A 12,452-nucleotide genomic window follows, 5' to 3' on the forward strand; every position below is an offset into this window, starting at 1 on the left:
AGGTTACAGCCGACAAAGAGACACGAAATCCGGCGACAGGGCCGCGCTTTGCGGCGCTTTGAGGCCGCAGGAGGTTCACCGTGTTCGGCTTGTTCAGCAGCGTGTGCCGAGAGAGCCGACAGCTGCCGGCCGAGCCCGAGCCCGAGCGCGGCAGAGACACAGCCAATACAGAAGAAGAGGAAGAAAAAGATGATGATGAAGAAGAAAAGCAACAAACAAAACAACAAATAAACAACCAGCAGATAAGAAGAAGAGGAATGGAAACGGCCAAAAAAAAAAAAAGTTAACGCGAGAAAACATTCAAATAAGCAGAAAACGACATAAAAAAATGACAGAGAGGAAGAAGATAAAACAAACAAAGACACAATAAAAAGTCAGGAAACGACCACGTCAACAAAAAGACGAGAAAAGAGAAAAAACATTTTTCTTCTCAAGTTTTCTGATGATTTCAGAAAAGAAAAGAAACGAATTTCTTTTCCCTTCGAGTGATTTTTGAATTCAGGCGAAATAAAACTCCCAAATCTTCACTTCATTTCATTTCTAATCAACGAACATGTGACCTTTTATATCCGATGACACTGGAGATAGGAGCTTTTCCCACGGCCAGCCACGCGCCAGAAAAAAAGAATAACAAATAATAATAATAATAATAATAATAATACGTATTATTATTATTATTATTGTTGTTGTTGTTGTTATAATTCATCCTCACAGAGAAGCTTCAGTTAGCAGTTTTTCATCGGACGCGGATCAAAGTTCTACAATAGAAACTGATGATCCTGATCGCGATCAGTAAAAAGAGATTTACTACAGATCAATAAATGCTCCCTTGTTTTATTTCAAAATGACACAATAAGTTAAGAACATGAAGAAGAACATGCAGCAGAGTCGAAAACCCACAAGAAACAAGCACACGACGAAAGGGGGGGGGGGTTCTGTCCTTTTTCACCTCCATCCTTCCTTCATCCTCCATCCTTCCTTATTCTTCCCTTCTTTTCCTCTATCCTTCCTTATAGTACCTTCCTTCAACCTCCATCCTTTCTTATTCCTTCCTTCTTTCCTCCATCCTTCCTCACACCCTTCTTTCTTTCCCTGCCTCCTCCCTTCCTTCCATCCTTCCTTCCTGCAGACCCAGTGGAGGATGATGAGGACGAAGAAGAGGAGGTCAGTGTTGGATAAAACAGCAACTTTTTCCAGAAAAGAGAAGAAGAAGACGACTTCCCACTTCATTCATGCACATGGTAATAATAATCAATAATCAATAATCAGTGATGGACAGAAGAGCTTAAATACACGGACGCAGAGACAGGAAGTGGTTTCTCCTTTTACACACAGAGTGAGTCACCGATCAAAGATCCTTTATGTGCTCTCAGTTATTAATCAGCTGAATTTTATTTACTGTTCTGGCCTTCAATCGATCTCGATCCATCAGGATCGATCTGTTTATTGATCTTCAGAAACTGATTTCTTTATTTTCCCGCGTCAATAAAGTTGTTTTTTTACACACGTCTGAAGTTTGTTGACTGCTGCTGATTTTTTTCCAGAAAATATTATTTAGAAATGACAAATAAAGAAAGAAAAGTTGGGCCGTTCAGCCCTGAGTCTCGTCTGAAGGACCAGGAAGCCTGAAACCCGTTTCAGACGTCACCGCAGCTTCCTGACGTGTTTTTGACTGGAAATAAAATTGAACATGAAATGATGATAATGTTTAGATTTGTGAGTTTTCAGAGCGAGTGTTTCCTCCGGACCGACAGGTGTGACGCTCACCTTCAGCACCTGCACTTTAATCATTGGAACAATATCGATTTGTCTCTAAACTGTGATCAATAACATCCGGTGAAAAGCGAGCGAACAGCGTGAAAGTTTGACGAGTGTCAGTCAAAGTTCTGTCCGGCTCTCACCTGTTTGTTATTATCCAAACTGACTGTCATACCTGCCGTGAGGTCACAGCTGTGATGTCATAATGAGCTGCTAATCTTTGCTCATTTAGTAACGCGACTGTTTTAGCTCGAAGATTAAAAACAGATTTAGAATCAATAATCAATAAAAACATCAGATCAATACCCTGACGACTTTCAGCAGAGAGGAGATCAAACGGTGCAAAACTGATCAGAAGTCAGCTGGATACGGGGGGGGGGGGGGGGGGTGAACTGAGCCTTTGAATAAAAAGCCTTTTGATGTGTGTGTGTGGGGGGGGTTCTCACTCTGAGGGTCGCGACCCCTCCGGAGGTCAGCAGGGAGGCAGACGAGGTCGTGGGAGAAATAAACGCTCCTCATATTTCTGATCAAAATACAGGAATTATCATAACTAATCTGTCACCGTCACCATGACAACCACATCACCCCTGCACCACGTGACCTTTGACCTTTAAATCTCCACAGAAACAAACTAAACCTCAAACAGGAAAAACAAACTTCGACAAATTAAATTCAGACTCATTGAAACGTAGAGTGTTTAAAGCTGCGGGTCGGGGCCCTCGGAGGGGTCTCAGGAGGCTTCTGAGGGGTCTTCAGATACGAACCGGAAATATGAAAATCAACTCGCAGACTTTTATCTGATGTCAGTGTCTGTCACGACTCTTTAAAATGGGCTCAGTCTGATCAGCTGATCGATCATGTCAACAGGTCTGGGGGGGGGATGCTGGTCGGTGGCTTCGTTGATGGTATTTGAGATGTTGGAGTGTGATCATCTGATCCAAAACAAAGAGCTGCGAGTCCAGAACCTCTGCGTTAGTGGACCTGAAGGCAAAAACTGGGTGCAATCAAATGACCAAAAAACAACAGCTGGTCAACCTGTGGCTCCGGGACCCTCTGAGGGTCCTCTGAGTTTTGCTGTTTCCTCTCACATTAAATTTGTAGCTCATGCTCGGAGGGAGGGGTTAAATATTCAGACACCAACAAACCAACAAACCAGTTCATGTTTCATGAAAACATTTGATCTGTTGGAGGTTTTCTGCCCCCACCTGAAAACACCTTCCAGCAGCTCGTTGTCTCAGGAGCAACGTCCACGTTGGACGATTCAGCTGCTCGTTTATTTATCCAGAAGACTTTTAGAGGCTTGAGCACAACCCTGATCCAGAACAGTCTGGACTGTGAAACATCAATAAAACCAGAATCAATCAGTTCTAATCAATCAGTGTTTCCTGAAGTGTTCCTGAGTCCAGGTGTTAATCTCTTTATCCAATCACGTCGCTCCATCCTCGCTGTGAACCACTGAGCCTTTCAGTCATGATACTCTCACCTGTTACCAATCAGCCTGTTTACCTGTGGAATGATCCAAACAGGTGTTTTTGGAGCGTTCCACATCTTTCCCAGTCTTTAGCTGCTCCTGTCACAACGTGTTTGAAACGTGTTGCTGCATCAGATTCAGAATCAGCAGATATTTACAGAAATCACTGAAGCTGATGAGCTCAGACAGTAAATATATTGACTTTGTGCTGATTTCAGGTCAGTTTATGTCAGAGAGGATCAGGTGATCACATCCTGTTTATTGATGTTTCACACGACGTGCTTGGCGTCGGGGTCGTATGTGTCTCAAACAGCGAACACAGGAAATAAACCTGATTTTGTTTCTCATTTATCATCTTGTTAATTATTATCATTCTAATTAATGTAGTGCGGCTAAAATAATCTCATCTGAACCATCCAACATGGACTCTGACTGGTCCTGGTCTGATTTGAGGGCCACGTGTTCGAGGTTTTTACCCAACAGCCTTCAGTCTTTGTGATTTGTGAGTTTTTTTTAACCTTTTTTTGTGACTCTGTATGTGAAAGGAGAACACAGACCTGGGTTCAGTCTAATCAGATGAGCGATAACGTGTCTCTTTGTGTCCTGGTTTGGTCACAGTGCAGGAGTTCAGTTCAGACCGGCAGCAGCAGAGTTGATCCGATTCAGCATCATCACAGTCAGACAGGAAGTCCAGGGCGGCTGCATGCAGAGAGTACGAGTCCAAAAGGAAGTGCAGCGGGTACTACGAGGTGTTGAGGAGCGGTCTGGGGTACACCCCCTGGTAGTAGGAGGCCTCCAGAGGCTCCATGGTCCTACCCCCGAGGCCGGACGCCCCTCCAGCACCGTAGGAGGAATACTGCAGCGCCTCATAGGCCTTCAAGTCCAGTTTGTGCTGCTGCTCTGAAGACGACATTAAATTATTGATGGAGAACGGATGATTGAAGGAATAGTGGGGGTCTCCTTTGAGGTGCAGCTGGGACTCATGCGCCATGGACTGGGGGGGTAATGACAGGGAGGACAGGAGCTGGGAGCCAGATACCTTCAGGTCTGATGCCCCACCCACTCCTCCCCGCAGGTCCAGACCGGGAGGCGAGGCCGCCTGGCTGGAGGAGGGCAGGGAGGAGGAGTCCAGGAGTCCTGGAGGTTTGATGGAGTCCCCAGAAGGAGACGCTCCTCCACCTCCTCCCCCCTGTTCCTTCCTGCTGTCAGATTTCGGCAACATCTTCTTCTCACACTTGAACCTCTTCTGGCGACGCAGGTAGCAGCCATTCTCAAACATGTTTCCAGAATCCGGGTGCAAGGTCCAGTACGAGCCCTTCCCCGGTTTGTCCGGTGAGCGTGACACCTTGACAAAACAGTCATTGAAGGACAGGGAGTGCCGGATGGAGTTCTGCCAGCGCTGCTGGTTCTGCCGGTAGTACGGGAACAGGTCCATGATCCACTGGTAGATTTCACTCAGTGTTAGCATCTTGCTGGGTGCCTGCTGGATCGCCATGGTGATGAGTGAGATGTAGGAGTAGGGGGGCTTGGCGTGCGGGTAGCTCCGTCTGAACGCTTTGTTGTCACGGCCACGGTTCAGCCCGCCACCGCCATATGCCATGCCAGGGCTCATAGTGGGACTCATGCCCCCGTAGGGGTTCAGACCCATCGAGGCCTGTTGGGCCGACACCGAGCTCATACTGGATGGGCTCAGAGTACCGCCCATTGAGGCCACACCCCCGCCCAGGCCCGACATGCCCACCTGAGCCGAACCACCCATGCCGCCCACTGGAGCAGGGCTCAGACCAGTCCCACTGTATGACATGTTGAAGGAGCCTGATGTGGTCCCACTGCTGGACATGTAGCTTGACATGGAGCCCATCCCTAGACCAGAGCCCATCCCACCGCCAGCCATCGGAGAGTACATCTGCAGAGAGATCACAGACTGTTAGACCAGGACCAGTTAGACTAGAAACAGTTAGACCAAAACCAGAACAGGTAGACCAAAACCCATTTCACCGCTGGCCATTGGAGAGTACATCTGCTGAGAGACCAGAAACTGTTAGACCAGTTTCGAACCATTTAGACCAGGACCAGGACCAGAAACGGTTTCTCACGGTCAGACACAGCTGAAAAAAGACAGTTAGACCAGAATGGTACATTGAGATGGAACAAGTTAAACCAGTGCAGAGACATTTAGACCAGAATATGTCAGGGATCACGTCCAGCGAGCTGGTTCCCTTCAGGACCCTCAGATCAATATTTCCTCATGATTGTGGATCAATATTCCGCCTCAGACTGGTGACGCTCCAGCTTTATGTTTTATTTGATCAGAGTTCACCTTTAACCTGTTTGCACTCAGAAATAAACTCTTATCAAATAAAATCCCGTTAAAATCTTTAATGTCCTCGTGCTAACAGACGGATCGGTTCGTTTGAAAAGCTCCTCGTTAACTAATGAAGCAGATTTTAAGGCGGACATGACATCGATTTAAAATGTTATGAAGGGATTACCTCCTTAATTAATCCTTCATTTACACCCGAGAAGAAAAAAAACACATTTTAATGAAGATTATTAAAGATATAAATGAACGTTTGATGGTTTTAATGCTGTTTGGTTGATTTCAGGAGTTTTTCACCCGCTTAAATCTGAAGCCATGAAAAGACCTTAATTAAATGCAATCCGTTAATGATCCCCTTCTAATAACTTGTGACATCATCATTAAAGGATAAACAAAAGGAGCCACAGAGGATCATTGTTCCAGGTTCGTCCACATCGATTCTTTTGGCTTCGTTTAGAACAAACCAACGTTCATTTGATGTTTTTTTGTGCAGAAACCAGAAATAAATGAACGTTTAATGAGCTACTGATTAACACGATGACATCATGATTATTGATCAGATTATTGTCTCCTTTCCTTCTCAAGCTGATCAATGAGCCGACCGTTCGCCGATTGATTTTTCATCTTTTCCCCTTTTTTCTGGTTTGAAATGAGTTTCTCAGCTGATCTGAAATCAGTTCAGAACAAACAGCAACAGAATTACCAGACTCACATTTCATGTTTGATGCTGACCTCAGATCAGACCTCAGATCAGACCTCAGATCAGGACTTTCTACGTCTCCTTCTTTACTCTTTATTCTTAATATTAATGCTGGATGTCACACAATTATTTCCCCCGCGGGATCAATAAAGCCTTATCTTATCTTATCTTATCTTATCTGATTCATGAATGGGACTGAAGTGAGACACAGACAGACAAGAGGAATATCAGTTCTGTCTCTCTGTCCCCCCCTCTCTCTGTCTCTCTGTCTGTCTCTCTGTCTGTCTCTCTCTGTCTCTCTCTCTCTCTCTCTGTCTCTCTCTCTCTCTGTCTCTCTCTCTGTCTCTCTCTCTGTCTCTCTGTCTCTCTCTCTGTCTCTCTCTCTGTCTCTCTCTCTCTCTGTCTGTCTCTCTCTCTGTCTGTCTGACTTGAATTATTTCTGACTTCCTGTTCATTTGAACAGAAATGTTTCACTGATAAAAACTCATTTGATCTTCGTAATAAATATTTTCTTTATTTAATCTAATTCTGTATTTTCTATAATATAAAACTACGTTTAAACATCGATGATATTAAATTATATTTTGTGCTTTTTAATTTGACCTGCTCGCTGCTTTTTTCTTTTACTTAAGATAATAATTCAACATTAAAATTATAATAGAAACTCTCAGATGACATCATGTTAATAACAGAATAATATTCCTTAAAAATGATTATTTTAAATCAACAACTTGCGGACAAATTTCATAGAAAATCCCTAAAAGTCATTTGATGTTTAGTGTTTTTCTGCCGTAACGACAGTTTGATGCTTTATATTCTGAATATAATCTCCAGAATATTTAAATAATCCCATAAAACATGAGTAGCAGATCGTTATTGTGTGACTGATTACCAGCTGATTTTTGTCAATAATTCTTCCTTCATTCATTAATAATTAGAGTTTTGTGTGCGCGAGCAGCGCGGGAACAGCTGATTCTTCGTGTCCGCCTTTCATACAAGACTCAGTTTAACAAAGACTCATTTTAAAGTTAAAGCAGAAATTAAAATAAAGTCTGATTTACGGCTCGGAAACACAGAAGCTCAATCTTTTATTTTTCTGAATCTTTCTTCAGTTTCTCTGTAAAAACAGCGGAAATCTTCAGATTCTCAGAGTCTGTGAGGAAAAAAAACTTCAGATTATTAACGTTTATTATTTCATCTGAGCTGAAGGAGTTCAAATGTCCTTTATTGTTATTAATGCAGCTGTTCTCCACACGGTTCCTAATTCTCTGTTCTCTTCTGCTCTGTTCTGTTCTGTTTGTTCCTTTTCTTTTCTTTTCTTTTCTTTTCCATGAATCAAACACTAAAAAAAAAATCTAATAATAAATGTAAGGATTTGATTTGTCCTTCGGCTCCATCAGCTTGAATGATATAACATATTATATTCTATGACATTGTTATTATATTATATTATAATACATTATATTATATTATATTATATTATATTATATTATATTATATTATATTATATTATATTATATCATTTCATATTATTTCATATTATATTATATTGTTGCAGTGATTGACGCATTAAATGAGGAACGATTTAAAACTCGTCTTTTCTTTCTTTCTGTCTTTCTTGCTTCAGTTTGGAGCTGAAGCGGCTTCATCAACGCGGTTTCTTCATGTTTTCATTTCATTCTTTCTTTTTTCTTTCTCAACTTTCTTTGAAAGATTTATTTTTTCTGTTTTAAAAGCCGCTCAGGTCTAAAAGTTTCTTATTAATGAAGATGACAGAAACAGCAGTCGCTCCTCCGTTCAGATTTGGATTTATCAGGACCTGATCCGAAAGGGTCTGACCCGGGTCTTAGACCCTCACGGTGCCGGGAAAGCAGCGGTAAAGCGCGCAGAGTGTGACCGACCTCCTCGCTGTAGTATCCGCTCCAGTCCGGAGCCTCGTGCCCTTCCATCTTCACCGTGCCCAGCATGACGGGAACCCGCAGCCGGAACACGGATCCTGCTGGTCCTAGTCCTGATCCCCTGGTCTTGTCCCCGGTCGCTGTGTGTCCGGTCCAGGTGAAAGCGTGCCGAGCCGAGCCGAGCCGAGCCGAGCCGGGGCAGGAGGAAAGGAGAGAGGCAGAGTGTTAGTGAGGAGGAGGAGATGATGGTGACCTGCGGACCGATGTGATCCTCCTCCTCGTGCAGGTCCAACCCTCCAGGTCTCATCTCCTCCTCCTACACACGCGCGCGCGCACACACACACTAAATATATATATATATATATATATATATATATATATATATATATATATATAAACCCGTTTATTATCAACATCGAGAAGAATTTAAGGAAAATAATTCACGTTTTATAGGAGAGAAAAATATTCAGTCATGTGAACATGAAGCCGGTCTGAGTCCACTTCACTTACACTGAACACCAGAAAGAGCTTCAGTTTCCTTTATTCAGCTTCAAACTGCATCAGATATTTCAGCAGTTAATTTACACCATGGATCCCTTCACTTCGGTCCATTTTGAGGTTTTTAATGTTTTTAATGTGTCACATTCAAATTAATGCAAATATTAATGAATTCAGGTGTTTTTATTAGTATATAGTATAGTTAGTATAATTTGTGTAGTTCTTCTTGTTATTTATGATAACATTATGGATCATTTGTACTTTACTATGACCTCATTTTTCAATTATTTGGAGTTAATTAATGGATAATAATACACTGCATCAAGTGCTTTGACTGGATTATCTACAACATCAAGGTCTCTGCAAAGCATGAAATCCATTTCACAATAACTGAGGCCTCTCAGGAAAAATCCATCAGACTGACTCAAGGTCACCTTAAAGAACCATGAGAGCAGCTGAAAGCTCTGGAGAAACAATAAGTGTTTACTGCTTTCACTTCGAAACTGAATCCTGTCATTTTTACATTCAAATTAATTTTATTTCCTCATTAATGATGATTATTTTGAAGGGAAAATGATGAATTAATGGACTGTAGAGAGTGAAACACCTGGATTTAATCCCACATTCTGCTGTCTGGTCATCTTCAGGCCTTAATGAGGCGTTCAAACAGTCTAACACATTATATTATATTCATAAATATTATATTTGACATTAGTGGAAGAAAATATATTTCATCTTTAAACCCACTTTGTATTTTTTCCAGACATTTATTCAGCAGAGTAAACTCCGCCCACTGATGAAGACCCTGAGATGTGGTTGAAAGGTCCAGCAGCTTTTAGTGACTTACTCCTCTGGTGAGTTAATAAACCACTTTAATAAAGTAATCCTTTGATTTTCCCCTGAAAACAACCTGCAGACACTAATAATGAGGACGTGAATGAGGTTCAGTGTGGAAGCCTGAACACAGAAGACGAGCAGCCGACACTCGGCCTTCATCAGTGGAGCTGAACGAAGCTCCACAAAAGCTGGAGGGAGGAGCGGCGACTCCTTATTCAAATAGACCAGTTTTAAGGACGGTTTTAAAGATAATCCATGAAAATAACTTCATACATACAATCAGGGTCATGTATCCACTAATGACCCCCAGGGCTGCCTTAATTACATCATTAAAACTGGGATAATTAATTAAATCACAAAGGGCCTCATTCTGAGAGATTTGATGAAGGATTTAAAAAATTATTTCACTTTTTTTAAACAGGAAATGAAAATGATGATGACGATGATGAAAGATGAAGCAGGAAAACACATTTATGAAGACTAAATACTTATCTTATGTCTTATCTTATCTTATCTTAAGTTTAATGAGCAGAATTAGACCTGTGAAGTTTTGACTGTTTAAATGTCATCACCCAGTTTCACCTCCTCAGACTGATCACAGGTCAGATCCTGGTCTGCTTACTGGTTTTTCTTCTGGTCGACTGGTTGCAGTCTGGTGGTTTGAAGCCGTTCAGAGCGGAACAAGTGATCGTGTTCACGGTGGATTAAAGGTCACTTACACCAAAATACTGAGAGGAGAGGAAGAGCAGGGGCGCGACCGACGAGGGCAAGTCAAATAACCCAGAACCCCACTAACAAAGTCATTCAGGGTTTCAGTGCCCAGAGGCCCCCGAGGGACCGGATCCAGCCCTGAACACTTGTATAAATATATAGAAAACACACAGCGTGCAGTTTGTTACAGTCTGACGCTCGTTCAGCCCTCAAAACATCAGCACGGCTATCAGCATCGTGATCAGCATCGTGATCAGCATCGTGATCAGCATCGTTAAGGGACTCACAGAAGAGCTCGTTCATTGGACTAAATTAGGTTTCAGTGGCTGTTCCTAATAACTGGTCACTGCTTTGGCTTTAATGACATCACTGACCAAGAGCCACAAAGCTAAAGACGCCTGTAGAGTTCAGGCCTGGATCAGCTGACGGTCCACAGGATCCAGGACCACTTGTTGAACCGGGGAGGTGTAGCTTGTCTCCTGCTGATCTCTTGTTGCAAAGCTGAAGACTTTCTGGATCCAGGTTAGGAACCAGTCTGATCAGTTCCTGGCCTGCAGGGCTCAGCTAGTTCCCCTCCAGCGGGGCCAGAAGGACACGAGGTGTGTCTGAACAAACCTGAGCTGAACCGTCTTCCAGTGATTGATGTTCTTGTTTGTGTGTTTCTGGTTCATGAGACTGACGACGTGGACGTCTCGGTTTAACAGCCTGGAAGTCAGCGGAGTGCAGCGTGCGGGCTGAAGGTTCCTGTCTGTGATTCAGGACTCAAGTCCTGACGTGGAGGAGGTTCAGGGTTCAGTAAATCCTGCAGCCGTCACACTAAAAGCTCCTCAGTTATAATTATCCTGTAACCGCAGAGTCTGACTCCCCGGTCTCCTGTCCACGACCTCTTCACACAGACCGACAGACTCCAGCAGACAGGATATGAGGTCACGAGGACCTGGCGCTGACAGGCAGGTAGAGACTGAACGAGACCTGGATTTGAGGGGAGCGTGCCGCCTTTTTGGATCCCTGTGGGGGAGGTGATTTACTTTGTGACCTCCTGAGTTCCTGGTACCCAGGAAGGAGGAGTGTCGCTGTCTTTAGGGTCCTCAGGAGGAACATCACTGTTTTTAATTCCTCTTTCCTTCAGGATCCCAGAGAGGGAACACAGGTGTGTCACCTCCTGTAACTCCTGCTCCTGTACAGTTCACCTGAAACACCAAACCCAGGCAGACCCAAAGCAAACTGAGAGCTGGTCTGGAGTTCATGCCTGGTGCTGGTCTCTCTGAACACTCGGAGTGTTTCTGGCATTGACTGATAGAAGTCTGAACACACTGGAAGGTTTTTATTTCTGCCTGAATGTTTGTTTTGGAAATTGATGCCTGCTGATCTGGAGAACACAACGAGACCACGACATGAAGCCTTCACCTGGTCCCAGTTCAGTAAAAACTGACGAGGAAACTGAGCATTTTCATGTTGTTCTAACACGTCTCGGTGTTTTTTTAAAGGCCATTTAATATATTTATCTAAATAAATATCTTTATTTATGTTCAGGAAATCAATATTTTAATTTCGATCAGGAATTCTCAAACCGATCGGTCAAAGTTCTGTTTCTGATTTTTAGGCGTCTGGAACAATTCGCGATCTATTTTTCGATCTGTGTTCATATTTCAGGTGTCTGTACTAAATATCATTTCAAACTGTGACGTCCCTGTTAGCACCGAATTCCTTCATTCAGCTGTAAATTACAAACTGAAGCAGCTGATCCTCGTTTCATTGGCTGTGCAAGGTGCCAATCATCTGCTCCTCACCTGTCTGTCTGTGTCCTCACCTTTCTGCGTCTCCTCTCAGCAATTCTCACCTCTTGAATTGTAAAGAGGAGAAGAAGAGATTTACCGGTGTGTCTCTCACCTGTCTGTCTTGATGCTCAGGTGTTGTGGACAGTGCTGACGTCTCTGCTCAGACACCTGGACTTTTTTCTTTATGGGGTCTTTCAGGGTCTGCAGTGAGACCTGAACCTGGTCTAACTCTGGTCTGTGCCCTTCTTCTGCTTGTTGCATCCAAACCAGGTGATGACTGACAGAGACTTCAGTCTGCTGCAGCTTCCACTGCAGGTAAAGGTGATGAAGATGGCCGCGGTGAGTCTTCATGCTGTTGAATTAATGAGGACTAATGACCAGTTTTAATGTAGTTGGAGTTAAAGTTTGCTGTATTCTTCTGTGGTTCTGCTCTTCTTGTGTTTCAAGAAGAAGAACACCGTGATCAACTGTGTTCCTCTGA

General features: G+C 43.3%; 1 protein-coding gene across 1 annotated transcript; it reads right to left on the minus strand.

Annotated features, from left to right (window-relative positions):
* Window positions 1–3,971: 3,971 nt before the first annotated feature.
* On the minus strand, window positions 3,972–8,216 carry foxa1 (forkhead box A1). Its single transcript, XM_041953843.1, has 2 exons — window positions 8,151–8,216; window positions 3,972–5,135 (listed from the first exon to the last, which is right to left on the minus strand). Exons 1-2 carry the CDS (start codon window positions 8,214–8,216, stop codon window positions 3,972–3,974), a joined length of 1,230 nt encoding a protein of 409 aa, XP_041809777.1.
* Between the last annotated feature and the right edge of the window lie 4,236 nt (window positions 8,217–12,452).

This window comes from Chelmon rostratus, chromosome 15 (assembly GCF_017976325.1).
Source record: "Chelmon rostratus isolate fCheRos1 chromosome 15, fCheRos1.pri, whole genome shotgun sequence".
In the NCBI taxonomy this organism is placed as follows: Eukaryota; Metazoa; Chordata; class Actinopteri; order Chaetodontiformes; family Chaetodontidae; genus Chelmon; species Chelmon rostratus.